At 42.0% G+C, this 18743-nt stretch overlaps 1 protein-coding gene across 4 annotated transcripts in view; it reads left to right on the top strand.

Annotated features, from left to right (window-relative positions):
- LARGE1 (LARGE xylosyl- and glucuronyltransferase 1) overlaps positions 1-18743 on the top strand; it is a 387820-nt gene that overhangs the window by 313507 nt on the left and 55570 nt on the right. For all 4 annotated transcript variants that reach the window (XR_003095093.1, XR_003095092.1, XM_025209336.1 and 1 more), the window contains one exon: positions 11474-11629. Coding sequence is in view for 2 of the 4 variants with exons in the window: in XM_025209336.1 (XP_025065121.1) it covers positions 11474-11629 (156 nt within the window). In the remaining 2 variants the exon portion in view is untranslated. The remainder of the gene's footprint in view (positions 1-11473; positions 11630-18743) is intronic.

Genomic DNA, 18743 nt, shown 5'->3' with positions numbered 1-18743 from the left:
GACAATTGGGTCCTTAGGATAGGGATATGTCTGGACTGCGATCGGCGATGGGGAGAGGCTAGAGGTTATGTGCCTCAGAGTTGTTAAGGCTCCGAGGGTTCGGTAAATAGGTCCCCCGGAGTTGTTGAAGCTCCGTGGGTTCGACAAATTGAACCTCTGTTGCCCTCTTAAGGAAAAAGCTGGGTTCGTAGGGATCAGCAGCGCTTAGAAATCCTCATGCTCCTTTCCCGAACTCCACGTGCTTTCTCTCTCTCCGACTTGGGCGGAAACTACCCAAGCCTTTTGTACGGCTAGCAAGCCAATAGCTAGCCACCACGTATGCCTACATTTAGAACCGGCCAATAATGTGGCACGAATCTAAATACAAATGGCAGGAACTCCTTTGCATCGTGCATCACTATAATGCAAAAGGAATGCACTATGCAAAGAAAGCTACAGAACTGGCAGGAAAAGCTCCTGCACGCGGGTTCTTAATTGCAACAGAACACTCCACCGTGCAAAAGAGCTGCAATTTGATGGGAACATGATTTAGCGATGCTGAAGCACACACAAACAAGAAAACCACAACTTTGGGTTGTGACACTCTGCACAAGCACACGGTGACCAGCTTCCAATTGGGCTTGTCCTTAATTGGAAGCTGGTCAACATGTGCTTGTGCAAAGTTTCAAAGAGGTGCATATTAACTTCTGAAGAGCCACATGTGACTCTGGAGCCGCAGGTTGGCACCCCTGCTATAGGGGCAGAAGTCTAAAATAAAGCAAGGAAGGAAAAGTACAGCAGATGCAACATAGTAAATGAGGAGTATTAGACTGCTCAGTGAATGATCATAAATTAGTTTCTAATTGTAGTCTCTATGTTTTAAAGCTTTTAATGAGTTCTGTAGTGTTTGATACATTAGAAAAGAGGTTGGATGGTTTTAGACAACTATGGCAAACTAAGATTAGTTATGCAGTAGTAAGTTTGAAATGTTAAACTAAAATTTGCATGCAGGATATCCAGAACTGGAAGCTATTTAGACTTCTAGAGGGTCCAATTTAATGTAATGTGCCTAGACAGCAATACACTGGCATTTACAGGATAGCCTGTTCAGAAACAGTACTGGATAAACATTGTAAATTATTTTTGTTGACTATTTTTTCAAATTTTACAAAAAATTACTTTGAGCCTCTCTGTATTGTCATCTGAGAATGTTTTAGCAGAAGAGTTCACAGGTAGGAATATTCACATAAGCAACACATTTTGGATATATAAATACAAGTCATCACAAAAGTTGTATTTATCCAGTCAGTTGAGATAAACATGTCATGTTCTGTTCAATCAAAGCTAATCAACACAGCTTGAATTTCATAGGTCAGATATTTGCAACAAATGGCACACATATGATCTAGAAACCAAAATTTAAAACAATATAATGCAGTCAATAAGCCTTTAATTGTTGGTATCTAGGCAGCATCCATGCAGGGATTCACAGTGGCATAGCACTGCCCTGTGATAAAGTGCTGGCATACATTCTGGCCCCTCTGCTTTCCTGGTGAGAATCATGTGTCAGGGTGATTGCCAAGATAAAAGCAAAAAAGAGATCTCAGTGTAGAAGAGAAAATGTTATGTAAAGGAAGAACTTTGGAAAAATGGACCCGTTGTGGAAAAATTCTAATATAAAACAGAGCCTTAATACATAAGTTCACGTAAATAGCTGAGGCACCCTTGGTGGGTTACCAAATTTATGATGACAAGTGTAATTTAGTCTCAGTTCTTTATTATTGTATTTCATAGCATGCTACTAAATGTGTTGTCTTTGTCGTGAGTCCCTCTAAGCGCCATAGTAAGGGGGATGAAGTCAAGCACAGTAGGTGCACAGATTACTCTAATGGGGGCTTTATGTGTCGTTAGTCACACAATTTGCAATGCCATTCCATGTGTGAGTAGGTCCTTTGCTGCTGCTACTATTGCTGTTGGCGATGCATTGCTCACACATAGAGTGGCATTGCAGATTTCACACTTTGCCATTCAGACAGCCTAAACCTTCTCTCTCAGCTTGGCTCCCCATTACTACCTATCTTCAGCTAAGAGTTCAGAAGCTTTAGGGCAGAATCCCCCCACACTTTAGATGCTTAAATGGCACTTACCTGTTCATGTATGTGCCATTTTATATGTTTATACACAGTTTACAATCCTGCTCCCTCTGCAGTGTGGACACAGAAGCATTTGCATGGCTTCTGGCAGGCCAGGTTCTTTGGGTAGATATGATGTCTTTTACTAGGCCAATAATGGCCTGTCTATGTCTTTAGACCAACGCTGCTACAACCAAAAACCCAGCTGCATGGCTTCTGGGAATTCAGAGTAGGCTGTGTACTGGCCAGACAGGTATATGGCTCTACATATATGTATTCCAGGTGAACTTAAATTACAAAAATGTAGGTGGGCAAAAAACCCATAGCTAACAGGTATTGCATACCAAAGGAAGGCCTTCTCATGCTTTAACCTCAGAGGTATTTGCCTCAAGGATTAGCAGACAGGTTCTAAGCCCTCTTCATCCTGAAGAGGTTTGAACCTGCTTCTCTCTAACTTCCTAGCATGATCCACCAGGTCACAGGCTGGGAATTATTCTGCCCCTCTCCAGCCCTCTTTGTGAAGCTGGCTTCTGGACAGCAAAGACAGGGACAAACTTAAGGCCCAGAAGAATAAAGCAAGCCAGAGGGTGTGTGGCTCAATGGATGGATACTGCACTGGAAGAGACGGTGGTTGGGTTTTAGCCTGGACCCTTGTCACCCACATAGGCTGAAACCTCCCCATTGCTGTCCATCTAGTGAATATTACATGCATTTATAAATATTAAATGAGATGCTGGAGCTCTCACTCAGGCATTTGGGATTTACTCCCTAGTTCAGCAAGGTGCTTAAGCAAATATGTAATTTTAGGCAGGCGAGTCTTCCTTCGGCTTTATGTGGATTTATTCACATGCCAAAGGCTGGGTATGTGCTTAAGTGCTTTACTGTATCATGTCTCAACAAAGGTTTAGTGGCTCAGTTGTATAAATACTGATTACGGTAAAGTTATTCCAATTTATACCAACTGAGGCACTGACCCATAACATGAGACTACTGGGATGGGATTTTATCTTTTTTTCTTGCATTTGTGATAACTTGAATTTATGGATTAGCACTGTGAGATGTAGCCAGAATTAGTGTCTAGGAAAATGTGAGCTATTTGGTCTGTTTGCTATGAACAGCAGGTATAGTAAATACAGCCTTAAAGTATGTATGTCTTAAAATCTGTAAATTAGTCCATTTCCATGACTTTTAATATATATGGCGTGGCACAAGAGATTTGGCATATCTTGTATTTCATGGCAAATAAGGCTGGAGTGAAGAATAAGGTAGTAGAAACCTCCAGGGGAAGAGAAGGAGAAAGATAAATTGTTAAGTTTGTGCTGGAGGATTAAGAAGGATGGCAGGAGGAAGGAGGAAATGCAGGAAAAGATTTAAATTCCAGACTAATGCTGGCCCAGCCTTGGTATTCCTCAAAGTCAAATGAAACTGCATTTCTCTTGTCAAGCTGAAAAGACACCAATTTAATTCCATCTGGTCTCCAAGTCCATGGGATTTGAGGATTTGTCATCATTATACACAACATTATGTCAAATAAACTTAGGGAGGCCTCATAGCTGGCTGCTTTTCAAGTATGTACACACTTCCCTGCTGCTCTGTTCACATCTCAGCGTGATGGAAGCACAGCGTGGCCAGCATTCTTTATGAAGTTATGTGAGGCATTTGTACACTTTACAAGAGACAAATAGAATTTCTAATCATGATTTTTCTCCATTTATTGTCCCCTAAGTTGCATCTATGTCTTCTTGAAAAATGTTTTATTGTTTTAAGTTAGAGAGGGTGAGATCCTTTGTTGTTCAGATCAGCTAGGTTGATTGACAGCAGCTGAGGACCATCCTAAAAATATTATTCAGTTTGATTTTGGGACCTAGGAGGCTTTGTTAGAGCAGGCATAAGAAGGAAAGGGAATATTTATAACTACATTTTAGTTTTTACTGGTCACTTTTCTTAAACACTGTTTCATCCAATATGAACAGCACTTTAAACTTTTTATCTGTCAAATAACTTACTTGGCATCCATCTCACACTGATGATGAAAGCCATAAAAGCCGCTAGGCTGAACACTTAAAATACCTTTTATCTGCTGAGATTGTCACGAGGAATCATAGTTTTAAAGAATAACTTAATAAACTTACATCATTTCCCTCCCCCTCTTGCATCTGTTGTAAGGATGCTTCATATGCAATAAGACCACTTGGAAAATTACAATTTTACTAGAGAACAAGTAAAAGAAATTTGTTAAAGAAAGAGAGTTGAATGTTAGTTCTTCACTTAAATATTGCCTCTGATGGGCTTTGGAGCTTAGATGGGTTTATTTTTGCTTTGTATTTCTCACATCAGGAAAAATTCTCAGAAGGTGACATGGTGGACTGGGTAAGAGGTGCCAAAGGACTGATATACCTGCTTTATAGATAAGAGCTGTCTTTCTAATGTACCCATCTCTCCACTTTGAGCACTTAGAGGGCTTCTTTTACTATAGTATGTCAGGCTAGGCATTTGTGTGATGCAGGTACATATTCTGTTGTTCTGATCCCTGAAGCTGGTGGAGCTCTGACTGGAAGAAGTGGTTCATGCACCGGGAGATCCTTGCTGGTGTGTGTTGTGTGTTTGCTTTTCCCTTTTGCTTAAGGGTGAGCTCTTATCTGTGAAGAAATGTCAGTTACCATGGCCTGGCAAAGACCGAACAGCAATAGAAATCCTACTAAAGAAAATAATGAATTGTGATGTCTCCAACAATGAATTGTGACCTCACTGAATGAGTCAAGCATAAAGAGAAGGCTGGTTGTCAAGGATACAATTCCTAGTTACACACAGATATTCTGCTAATCATAAGTAAAGTACCTAGGAAGGTTCAATAGGAATTTACTATATTGCTATGTTTTACCATAAATATTTCTTGAGTTGTGTTGATTGCCTTTTAAATTGACTTTAAACACTACTGACATCGAATTAACAGGTAGATAGATAATGATCCAAATAAATCCCCTTTTTGAAGCAGCTTCATGTGTGTCACTCTTCCCCTGGAATGTCTTCCTAGCTGGATCAGCCTTGTGAGATTGCCTACGAAAGTTTGTGATGCATCTAAATCTTAACCCAAATGCATCATTTCAGTTCTGTCCCAATCATAATCTACTTCACCTCTTGCTTTTCCAATACTAAGCTGCACAGCTTAGCCAAAGCACCTCCATGCTGACCTTCCCTGTACTGTACACTTGTACCTCTTAATGCCTCTCAGGAAAGAGCCATGTTTTCAGGTTTGAAGTTTTGTCGCTTACCCATATTGAGAAAAAAAAACAAAAAAAATCCCTGTAGAGAAGTATTGTGACATATTTCCAGGATGAAAAAAGAGGACTCCTGTGGGTGGGGAGGGGGCTGGGAGCCGGCGGCAGGGGGAGGTTATGTGATGGAGGAGAGGATGGAGAGGCAGTGATATGCCTGTGCCCTGCCAGTGCTCCTCACTCCTGACCCACAGTCCCCTGCCCACCCCCCACCCCCCCAGCCCTGCTGGTTCCTCTTCCTCCCAACCTGCAACCCTCCCCCCCAGTGAGGGGCCAGTGCCCCTCACTCCCAACCTGCAGCACCCTGCCCCACAGCCCTGCTGGTGCCCCTCACTGCCGACCCAGAGCCCTTTGTCCTCCTCCAGCCTTGCTGCCTGCATGTGAGCGCGCGCACACTCACTCACTCACTCACTCACTCACTCACTCTTACTTGCTGGGGCTCGTGCATGGAGCACATGACCCCCGACACCGACAGCCAGTCACTTTGCCCGCTGCTCCCAGCCCCAAGCAGTCCCAAGCTGCTAGTGCCCGGGAAAACAGAGGAAAAGCAAAAAAAATTTGCTCTCATTTTAAAAACCCTCCTGGACATGAGGACAGGGGTCCAAAAAAGAGCATGTGTCTGGGAAAACCCAGACGTATGGTAACCCTAATTAAAGTGCTTTCACTTGTGAGCCAGCTAGGATATGAATGTTGTTCTTCAGAATGAAAAGACACTTAACCCAGGCCGTAAACAGGCTTCTCATTTGAGGCAGACCTGATTATCCCTGGTTTTGTCTTGGATCAAAACAGTAGCTGCACAGCCATTTACATTGTAGCTCATCCAAGCTGCAGTGCTGCTCCTTTACCAGTAGGTGGCCAGTGGGAGTACACAGCCTGACAGACTTGTCCATAGGATGTCCCACAGTGAACTTACAGATGTATACAGTGATGTCTCAGGGAAACGTTTTAGCAACTTATTCTCTTGCATACTTAACGGGTACTTGAAGTGAGACAGTGGACATGTATCTTGGATCCTGAGACAAAAGGCTTTTTCCTGGGGGAAATGTGACATCTGTTTACAGCCCCCTGTGCAACAAAGGGAGATGTTTGCCATTTTAGTGGGGGTCTGACCTACAGCACTGTTTTACAGATAGAAAGATCTGGTTACGTAAAATTAACCTAAAAGACCCTGTGCTATTGGTGTTAGGCATTGCTTATGAAATAAAGAGTGAAATTGGGCAGGAAGTGATTTTACTGTCCAGCAAAAGTTTTTGAGACATCAAACCTTTTTTTCATTCTGCGTAAGGATGAACTGAGACCTTTTGCAAAAAACCTAAAGGGACACAGACACACCCTAATAGCTAATAGCCTAGCAAGTAGGATACTCAACAAGGGATCACCTTCTCCAAATTTGACAGAGCAGGGTCTTGAATTTGGACCTTCCACCTTCCAAGTGAGTGCTGTATGCAGTGAGCTACTGGTCTTTCTTTTTGTAGGTGCTACTCTTTACGCTGTTTGAACTTTTTACATTAAGCAGTTTTTGCATTAAAAATAAATAAATAATCCTGGGTTCAGGTACTAGAACCCAGCATTGTCCCCTCACAAGTCTAACCAGTAAGCTACAGAGGTCCAGTGCTTCGCATTGCTTTCTGCACATGAAGAAAGGCTCACTTAAGCACTGTGGAATACATATAGCGCTCCTTAACTATCTCACAGAGCATCTGTGAGCTTTAATTAGCAATGTTTGTGCAGACCTATCTAAAAACAAGGCTCTTTAACCCTAAATTATTCCTGTTTTCTGTCCCTTTCACCTAGGAAAGAGAGAGCCACAGGGGGGAAAAAAATTATCTTTCCTGCTATCTGAGATCTGCTGATTTCCACGGGGCGCAGACAGGTTGAGAGGTTCTTAACAGCTTTCAGTAGAGGAAACAAATGGAAGGGATTGTGGCAAAAGGAAAATTTGGTATAAACATTTTCTGCAGAGAGAGAAGGTGATTTAGAAAGAAAATGAGTATGAAGGTACCCAGAGAAACTGTGTTCTGCTAGAGGGCATGGCTTAGTGGTCTAAATATCTGATTTGAAATATTTAGTCTCCCTGGGGTGACTGTAGTATCTCAGAACTCCCTTGAAGCAACTTGAAACCTGGAAACATTTGCTCAGATCTTTGTCCTCAGCTAAGCTCCATTCAATTTACTGTGTGAATTTTTAGGCATGACCTTAAAAATTCAAGCTCTGTGGCCTATGTGGATATTAAAAAAACATGGTTTTAAGAGCAGGAGTCTAGACTTGCACTGCTGTGCAAATTCCCCCTCCCCCCACCCCACTTTATTCCATTATTGCAGAATATCTTCTGTTGCCTTCCACCTCACTTTTAACTGCAGTTCCATGATGCTCCAAATATGTAATGGGTCAAGTACTTTAGGGCCATAAAATGCTGTATAAATGTAAGCTATCATTACTGTGTACTCCACTTCACTTGGACGCAGACTATGTGGATGTATTCCAGGAGACTGACTGAGTCTAATTTCAGTGATAGTAATGGCTGCTGATTAACTGGGATGGTATTAGCAGAAATTCAGACAGTGCCAAGTTACTTAATGGTGATTAACCAAGTGTTAAATAGGTGTGGAATTCTAGGTTCTGTTTTTTAATACCTAAACTGCCAAGTAAATATTAAGGAGCACATTTTCCTTTGTGCTCAGGAGGCCTTGGTCATGGGTCACAGGGTCCATTGGACATGGTCACAGATACCATTGTTCATGAGATGTTCACAAGCAAACTGTTCCGGTTACAGAATTTATGTGCTCTATCTCCAGTAGTCTACTCCCCATGCCCCCAGATAGCAGAGGTTTCAAATCCAGGAAATTGAAGCTATCTTTCTTTTCAGGTTTTCTTTTAAAAAACTAGGAAAATTAAAGGAAAACAATTAATAAAATATTAAAGCGCAGTTGTATCTGGGAAAGGGGAGTTGTAAAAAAATATATAGTATTTTGGTATTTTAAATTAATTTGCTTTTTCTAAACTCCTTCTCAAAGTCAGCTCTGTTTGCAAGCAAAGATTTTATTCCTTACCTGTCATATCCACCAACTCAACTATAAATCTTGAATAGTCAAACCAAAATCTTTCCATCTATTCTCACGCAAACAAAAGAAGTTATAGATGCATTATGGCTGCAGCTACCCTGTACAAACCTACTGTCTTCATAACATGCCTTCAAGGGGAGATTATGCCAGTCCACCTATGGCTAATGTGGTTGCTTTGGTGTCTTTGGCCTGTAGAAGTTCTGCTCTTGGTGAAGAGGCACAAGACCAAATTAACCAGCTTTACTCTGAGCATTGCATGAATTTGTGGGGCTAGCTAGACATTAGAGAAAAAAAATCAAACATATTATCTATGTCTGTATTAGGAAATGAAACTATTTCACACACTCGGTGCCTTGTGAAACCAGCTGTATTTTCCTTTTTTGTACTTTCAAGTATCACAGGGTTTTTCTTTAATCACCCTTTTTAAACCATCCCTACCCTTTTAGTAGACTCGCTTTGTGCTTTTCCTGGTGTCCTTGCTATGGTTTTCTTTATATCCTTTAAGCACGTTGACATCTGCTGTCCTTTTTGATAAAAATCCAGCTTTTCTGGACAGTAATCAATTCCATTCAGCTTCCTTCAGCTCACTCCAGGCAGCTTTGACATCTGTACACATGCAGCATCTTGACACACATTTCAAATCTGATCAGCTCTCAACCACCAGGTCCTTGACACTTACCAGCTTGTGTACACGCAACAACTTTTCAACTGCAGTAGCAAAGAGACTCAGAGCTGACATCTGCAGTTGTATGGATTTGACATCATCACCCACAGAGTGGAATAGAGGCATCATAGAACCTGCATCCTATTGTGATGTTACGTGGTATATGATGATGGGAAATCTCTGCAGGGAAGGGGAGCCAGTCCTAAAAACAGAAATTTAGCTCATGATCACTGACCATGATTCAAGTCAAACCCCAAGGTGAGGATTTGGGGTACACAGGCAGGAGACAGGATGCCAGTCACAAAGGAAATTATCCTGGTTATAGGAATAGCATAGAAAATGCTTAGAAGATTTAATTGACAGGTATTTTTCTTCTCATTTTCCAGTGTGTCTGTTTTTCTGGTTTTACCCTTACAGCAAGTCATCAGCAGATCACCAAAACCCATTCCATGCCCATCTGATGAAACGGCATACTAGAATCCTTTAAAACTCTTTAGCAGGCATTTAGATTTCCTTCAGTCCCTTGTTTGTATAATATTTATCTGCTTCCCCTGAGATAAGATTCAAACTAGGCTTTCAGGAGGCTCAATGCCCTCTGCTGCAGCTAAATGCAGTCGAATGAAACAAGTCAAATTCTTTTCAAAGAAGGCAGTTTTCAAGATTCATTTATACTGAGGACATCTACAAATTTAAGTTTGTTTCAGATCCCAGTAGAAATGGATAAAGTTTCCTTTGGTTTCTGTACAATATGCGTCTCTTATTGCATGATATAGAAGCATGTAATCTGAGCATTAAAACAGACACTTACATGGACCAGAGACCAAAGACAATGACAAAAAGCAGTGTTACCTAACAATAACTCTTAAAGCAATATCTTTGCTCTAAGTGATCTCCCAGGATCATACCATACATTAATAACTCTGTATTATGATTGAAGGTGTTTCTTACTAGAAAGAGGATCTTTCTTCTTTACAAATATGTTCCTCTTTCCCAGAATTTGAATTTACATCCCCACAAGGTTCTCTGAAAGCTTTATTGTTTCAGTAGCAATGTCCAGGGCAGAAACGTGTAAAGTCTTCCATATAAGAAGTACATATGAACTAGTTTTACAGCCTAGAACTGCAGCAGCCATTCCTAGCTCAGCAACTAGCAGTATGCGAATGATATCATGCCATCACGTAATTACTTTAATGGATGAGCAGAACCTCCATAACTCCCCTGTTGGAAATAGTCCCAGGGGAGATATTCTGAAAAAAATCCCTTTAGAAGGCATAAGGATAAAATAGAATACAACGCATTCATTTTAAATCCAAAATATCACCTCCATAAAATAAAATCATTCCAGCAAGCCACTTCTAGCTTTTCCTTACTTTCTTCCTTAGGGCCTCATTTGTATTACTTTGTCAGAATAGCATAAAGTAGTCTTAGTGGAAATGAGAATCAGATCCTTTATAGCTGTAGTAGAGTTAAATCTAGGCCAGCAAAGGAGGAGTCATCTCAAAGTAATGGCTGAATACCTGCTGGCACTTGGACTTAAAGGAATGAAGCTTAGTGCAGCACATCTAAGGGCCGTCAAATTCTCATGAAGCAATAGGAAGTGAAATTGGCTGATACATGTTAGAGTCAGTCTGTTTTGGAACAAGGTCAAAGGCCTTCCCATGCCTACTATGGTTAAGACACAAGTTCTTGTAGCCAACAAAATACAAGGGAATGATGTTGCTATCATCACATTTTTACCTCCCTATCCTAAATAACATAGTACTCATTTGAGTCAATAAGGGGTGCCTTTGGCACAAGTTTGGGATGAACCTTGAACTCATCACTCTGGAGTCATAAGGAGACATCTTAACCATCCTATCATTATATACCTTAATTTGGGACAAAAAGATGGTTAAGGGACCCCGAAATTCATGAAGAGATTCACTAACATTAGATAGTAAATATTTATCATTAGTTGGTACAGTCGCAGGGAAATCACAGACCATGGCTTTTATTCTCATCTTTTTTTATCTATTGCTTTCATCAACTACATCCATAACTAGTTTATGACAATGTACATGCAGCGTTGCATCACAAAGTAGAACAATATACTAACATAGCTGCTAGTATACTGTTCATGTAGTAATATTGTATGGGATACATAAAACCATGGAAGCAGTATTTGTAATTATGTATAGAATATACTGTAAGGCCTTCTCAAAAATGAGGTAAAAAGAGATGTATTTATTGGTTTGGTTTTTGGTTTCTGGTTTTCAGTTTTCCTGAAGAGGGAAGTATATCCTTGTGCAATATAAAACTGATGGATAGAGCAAAACTACTTGCTGACAACAGGATCTGTTTCCCCTTTTTTCCCCATACTAGGTGATTCACTGGAACTCGCCAAAGAAGCTACGAGTGAAAAATAAGCATGTGGAATTTTTCCGTAACCTTTATTTGACATTCCTGGAGTATGATGGAAATCTTCTGAGGCGAGAACTCTTTGGCTGCCCTAGTGAGGCTGACATCAATAGCGAAAATGTAAGTGGGATATGTGGGGCTTGATGTTGAGAAGATAGTTTCTTTTTAGCACACAGCCAGTGTGAAAGATTGCAAAGTTGCTTGTATGCAGGAGATACTGGCTTGGGACTTAGGAGATGTGCTTTCAGTTACAAGCTCTGCCATGGATGTACTGTATGACCTTTAACAAATGACTTCATCTCTCTGTGCTTCAGTTTCCCATCTGTGAAATAGGGTTAATAATCCTACCTTTTTTCTACCCTTGTCTGCCTTACCTAGGGTAGGATTTCCAAAAGTTCACACGTTGAAAATCAGTGGGATTTGTCCTCCAAAAAAATAAAAAAGCCTCACCCTTAAGCCAGCAGTTCTCAACCTTTTAAGATTTGAGGTGCCAGTCTCATTAGACTCGGGCACCCCTCAGAAAACACCAGCTGTTGGTTTTCACTCTTGACTACAGAAAAAGAACAGAGCAATGCTTCTGTTGCGCAGAACTCAGGAAGACCACAGCAGGTCAAAATATTTTTAACACCATGAATTCCAATTTGGACACTCAGGTTTTCTTGTGAATTCTGTTTGCACATCTAACAGCGCTAACATTGCATGGTACCTCACAGCATCCTTGAAAGGGTCTCAAGGCACCCCAAGGTGGCAAAGCACCCTGGTTGAGAATCATTGCCTTAACTAAATCAGAAGCAAGGATTCTCTCTCTCAGTGTATTTGTACAGCACAGTGGGGCCCTGAGCTTATCCCTTAGGTGATACTGCAATACAAATACTGAAGAAAAAATGAAAATATCAAGATTGCTGCCTTTGGAAGTTATATCTGTCTTTTCCACATATGCTGGAAGATATGAAATAAGTTAGCACTTGAATGTAAATCTGTTTTGTGAGATTGAGTAGGTTCCTTCTTTAGTAGCTGTGTGCAGCTCCCCCGCACCCTCCCAGCAAACTGCAGCAGCAGTGTTATGAACAGCAATGTAAAATTTGTAATCAGAATCTGTCAGAAGAAGTGATCCTTTGAATATTGTTAAAATCAATAACATTTTTTACAGGTGTATGTGTGTGTTTGTGTAGCTCACTGGAGGAGGGGGGGGCGCTGGTCAGGTCAGGAGGTCTGCGGGGGGGGGGGGGGCGCTGGTCAGTTCTGGAGGTCTGCACCCCTGCCAATGGCTTCCGCCCTCCCTTCAGCACCTTTGATGTTAAGTTTGCTTTTACAGGAGGAGTCTCCACGGGTCTATGGCTGTCTTGTGAGGCAAGCAGACCAGTCCATCTGCCCCATCATACCTAGGCATCCTTTTCCACTCGTGCTACAGCTCCTTTAAGGAGATGCTTTTGTGAGTTGCCATGTCCTTGTTGGGGTCATGCTTGACACAGCCTGACCCCCATTTGCCCTGTGGGTCTGCCCTCTGGCTGGGTCTTTTTTTCAAGCCTCAGCTTTCAGGGACTTTGCCATTCCTTACTAACAGTTCCCCCTGCTGGGGAATGACTCCACTGTCACAATCCCTGTCCCTCTCCCACGAGAGGTAAACTTCAGGCACTTACTGCCCAGAACGCTCTCCAGTGCCCCTGTCTTTGGGCTCCTCTGTCCCCTCACAGCTACAACCTGACCCTCCGGTTGCCAACAGAAATATAGGGCACCTATACATGTGCAGCAAGTCTGCTCAGCACGTCAGAACAGACTCTATTAATCAAGTCTGCTGGAGCATGGTAATTACCACGCTCCTGCAGACTCTAGCATCTCGTGTATCAGCTGAAAAATGGCAGCAGGGAACACTTTAACTAAAGCTCGTTTTATGAGCTTTAGTTAAATCACCCCCACTGCCATTTTTCAGTGTGGAGACGCTGATACACGAGGCACTCCAGGCATTTTAATAAAAGTGGCTCCACTCTAATTAAAGCCCCCCCGAGCACCTATATAAACACCCATAAATGCAGCCTGCCAGCTATGAAAATGAAATTGCTTTAACCCCAGGATATTACTTTCTCCTTCAGCTATGAGTTTCCCTGACTGTGTCTTTTTTGCTCTCTAGTCCTCCTTTGGCACCAAGCAGCTTGTCTCCCACTGCTGCCCTGCACTGGAGCTCCTTCCACTGCAGCCTGAAGTCAGACTTCTCCTTCCCCCCTGCTCACAGGAATGAGCTTAAATGACTCAGCACACTTCTTCCAGCCTCCTGAATGGCCTTTCCATCCCAGGTCTGGTGTCATCAATAAGCTCATTATCTGCTGGACCCTCGGCCATTTAACTTGCTGTTGGTGTCCTAGTAACAGGGGCAGGGGTTCCCTGTTGCAGTCTGTACATGTAATATCAATCTTAAAAATGTTAGGGGAAACATTTACCTATAGATATTTTAAATTCTTCTCTGCAGTGCAGCCTCTAGAGATTTCTAAACCAAATAACAATTTCAGCTACATAATTGAAAAGAGAGAAACCAAAATTAGTAGCCTTTTATAGTGCTTGTAAGGAAAAAAAAGAAAAGTGGATTGTTTATGAAAGTCAGTAAAGCCAAAATAGTACCATATATACATAACAAATCAAGAGATAAGAGTAGTGTATAGAATTTGTAAGGTTGGGAATTGTTCCCATTGCCTCCATAGATAAGTTGATTAAAGGGTATGCCCTCCCTAGTTTTTCAACGCATGTATTTGATATCCCAAGGTGCAGTTCCTTTCTCACCCACTTTAGCAAAGGATTGGGAATCAAACTAATTGCAAGAAATTGGCTAGACATAAATAAGGGAAGGACACACTGGAATTCAGGAGAGAGAAATCAGAAAAGGCAAAAATAGATGGGGGGAGGATACAACCAAAAGAAAATCGTCTGCAAAAAAAGGGAATCTCTTAGAGCAGAGCTTTCCAAACTTTTCATGTTGGTGACACACTTTTTAGACATGCATCATTTCACGACACAGTAATTCAGTTCCGGGGGAGGGGCCAAGGGAAGCAGATGCGAGTAAGGGAGCTCCGCGGTGCCCTTCCGCAAAATTTTCTGCATTTCGCGCGACACACCTACACACTGCTGCCGACACACTAATGTGTCGCGGCACACAGTTTGGAAAGCTCTGTCTTAGAGAATTAAATGAATTGAAATGCATTGAAAGGCCACTGAAAGGTAGAACAGAGATGTGTAGGGTAAAGGGGAAAAACAAAGAAACATGGTTATTTTTTTGTATATACAGCTTGTCTTATACAAGATCTTGAATGTGTAATTTAATCTAAAGCAATTTTATAAAAGTCCGATTGCTTGGCAAAACAGGCATGTACATTATGGGCGCGTAGCAATATCAATCGTAGGACTCAAAGAATACATGCAAACCAGTATTTCATTATCCCAGCATGATTCACACTTCCTTGTCATGTTTTATTACTTAAATAGGGATGCTAGATGGAATTATGCTGAGATGATGATACTTCTAGTGGGTTAGAAGACTGTGCAGTCACATGGTTGTTGCTGCGCTGTGCAATATCTTGGTAAACAGTTTCATTCCAGAGCTCACAGTGTTGGGGTGGAATACAGAGAAACTGCATATTTTCAGTACTGAAACTGGCTATTCAAAAAGCTTAAATTGGCAGATTTGACAGAGCTTGTAGCTAGCATAAAGACACTGGATATGACACTGGATGTGATCAAGCAGATTTATTTGCCATGACGCGTCTCACATGGAAACTTAATTCATTCTTTCTATTGTGAATTTAACAAAAAGAATTTCAAAAAAGCACCAAAGAGAAACACAGTAATACATTGGTGCATTAACAGAAATGCTGTCATAGGTGACTATGCAAAGGACCGCCAAAATTAATGACACACACACACACACACATGTATGTGTGTGTGTGTGTGTGTGTGTGCGCGCGCGCGCGCGCCCATCTGGTCTCCAGTAGGCTTTCACTTGCTTCCTTGGCACGTGCACCTGAAATCAATCATGACATGGGCATCAGCCCTCCCTGAGTGAACCCACGGTCTCCTCGGGAAAAGCCCTGAGACTCATCTGCCACGACTTTGATGGTAATTTCAGCGGTGAGCTTCCCCTCAATGGACTCACTTGGACGGACTGTGGCCCTCAGTGGGTCTCCGTGGGGCTCTGCCTCCCCTACACCCCATCCATACTCCAGCCTTCATGATGACTGCTGCCATTCTCTGGCTCACCTTCCGGTGTTGACATCTTCCACTTGTCAAGACACTCTGGACTGCCTGATTGATCTCTGTCTGGGTCCAGTCTTTGATCGTCATCCTCCACCGCTTCTCTCTCTTGGAGCGTTGTCCTTGCCCCCCTCAGCCTTTACTTCAGGGCCTTTTGAGGTGCCCCTGTGCTGGCTCCAGAGCCTCTCGGGGCTCATCCTTATCACAGGGGCATACAAGGGCCCCTTTGTAACCAGGTCGACGAGAGGAAAATAATAATAAAAAAAAAAGGACAAGAAAGAAACAAAAACCCCAAGGCTTTCACCCTCAGTCCAGGGCAGTGTCTGGTCTGCCCCTTTTTCTCACGGTCTTCGGCTTTCCCTGACACATTCCTCTGCTCTCGCCTCTGCTAGAGGCTCTCCCTGGTATACCTGCTTGGGATCCCTCGGCGTCCACCGCGGGGAAGTGCCTCCCGAGTCCTTCCCCTGCAGTGCTTCCTCTTGTGTCTCCCTTGGCACCGGCTTTTATCTTTGCCGGGCAGCCTCCAGGGATGACGTCACCGGCTCAAGCCAGAAGTAGGCATGGCTCACAAACCGCGCGGCCATTTGGAGCGCGTGCATCATGTCTGCTCCTCCAGCACCTGGAACAGGTAAGTTTGCCCTGGTCTCAGGACTTTTTATGTTGGGGTGTGCTGTCCTGTACCCCATCCTGCTACGGTGGGGGGAAGACCCCCTTCTCCCAGTGCTTATCTCCCCGGGACTATATATATGTGTGTGTGTGTGTGTGTGTGTGTGTGTGTGTGTGTAAAGAATTAAGAACCAGTAACAATGGAAGCTCTTAAAGTAAGCGTTCGAAGACAGGACATTGCTACTTGTAGGTGGCCACTGATTTAAGTTTCACTGTAAATACAGCTGTGCAGTTTTTATTGTAGAGCCCAGGGCCCAGATCCTGTTTAACCTCTAAGACAAGTAACTGCTACTGAAAGGGCAGTTACACATCTAAAATGTTAAATGTGATCCTGTTCCACCCCATGCACCACGACACGAACTTACAGCTCCCATTTCACAGTAAAGTGTCGTACTCACAATGTAGAGCTAGGGAAATCCTCCATCCTTCGTACTGAAAATCGTCTGCTGTTTCAAGGGGAGTACAAGAGATATTGGAGCCAGAAGGAGAGAATACAAGATGAAGCCTGACTTTGTAGCCCAGTAAAAAGTGTGCTCCCCTAGTTGGGAGGAAGTAGGCCCTCGATCATGCTCTCTGCTTCCAATGCTGTTTTTGCATTTTCTTACGAGAACATTTAATGCAAAACGTATAGACAACTTTCTTTGCTGTGGCACTTGGATTCCCTGTAATTATAACAGGTTAGAATGGAAACCATTATGCAGACTTAAGTTACAGTGACTCACTCTCTCTGCCACCCCCTGAATATAGTATACATATTTTATGTGTATTAAGTTAGTCAAGTATACTAAACCCAGGTGTCATGGTTCACAAAGGCATTGCATAATCCTCTGATGAGACATGTAATTTCCAGTAGTTTCTCTCAACATCTCTGTTTTACAAAAAATATGTTAATAGATTGATACAGCTGCAAAGGAAACCAGTTAAAAGTTAGGAAATGCTGTCATATATAACATTTTGTTGGTCTAATAAAAGATATCATCTCTACTATAAGTCCTGATTGTCATATATAGATACACACACCACCCCCCAGCTGGCCAGACTTCCTACACCTGAGAAGCAGGGTAGCGAGTGCTTGAATAGCTCTGCTTTATTTAAGATTAGAGGGAACTAGTTGAGCATTAATTAACTGAGCTCGTTATGTGATCATTTGCAAGAGCAGTGGCTTGTGCCTGTTGCTCATAACCCGGCTGTGTGAGAATCAACCTCTTAAGTCTCATTCCAGGATGCAAGCCATTACAGTGTCATAATTTAATATTTGTAATAGTGTTGTATTTAAGATGTAACATGTAATTAAGAAAATCTCATTTGTAATGCAGATAACTGTAAAATGTATAATGAAGTTCAGTAGTTTGTACTATTGGCCTATTCTCAATTACACTAACAGCTCTTTATACTCCTCTGGTGCTATTAAGACGGTCTTAAAGCATATTACATTTATTCTTGTTCTAAAGTCCTTTTACATTGCCAGAATGGTGTAAAATGGCTTTAGTTTATATGATAACCAGCCCTTATTGCTTTCTTTATCTATTTTACTATGTATGTGCAGCTAGATGGACACATATTTTTCATTGCTATTTTAATGTTAATTTAAAAACACATTAGACCTGGCCCTGAAGATAAAGAGGCCAAATGTGGCCTTTGGATCCTTTGTAATCTTCAGGTAAACACTAATACCAATTTAGCTGCACCAAACCACAAGGTCATCATGAGTCTGGAGTTTCAAACAGGGCTGTGCAAATAAATATTTTTTTTTCAGGTCAGCTGCCAAATGAAAAGCAAAATAAAACAAAAATTGAAATTTAAGTTAAATTGACCCAAAATATTTTATTTTCAGAAACCAGCAAACTGAAAAAAAAATTGTTTCTGATCAAATAAAATGTTCCGTTTAACCTAAAATAGAATATCATGTTCTAGGTAGTTGAGGTTTATAGAGGGGACTGGCCACTTTTTCCTTGCACTGCTTAGTATCATCAGTTTTCTTCCTTTCATGTGGACTTCAGGGTGAACATGCTGTTCTGAACTGATTTGTGACATATCGCCTCTTTAGGCCTTTCTTGCAGTTTGTGGGTAAAATGTTAACAGTCTGAGCCAAAGTCTGTTGGAAATGCCTCAATTGACTTTAGCTGGCTTTGGATGAGGTCTTCAATCGCACCGTCCTAATTGCTTCATGCTCTTTCCTATTTTTCTTTTTCCCTACCGCTTTCGCCCAGGCCCCCTCCCCACCCCAGCAAAAATTCAGGGAAACCCATGATTCATAGATTCATAGATGTTAGGGTCGGAAGGGACCTCAATAGATCATCGAGTCCGACCCCCTGCATAAGCAGGAAAGAGT

Source organism: Alligator sinensis, unplaced genomic scaffold (assembly GCF_000455745.1).
Source record: "Alligator sinensis unplaced genomic scaffold, ASM45574v1 scaffold409_1, whole genome shotgun sequence".
Lineage (NCBI taxonomy): Eukaryota > Metazoa > Chordata > Crocodylia > Alligatoridae > Alligator > Alligator sinensis.
The sequence above is the reverse complement of the archived record's forward strand: the minus strand, read 5'-3'. Positions and strand labels throughout refer to the sequence as shown.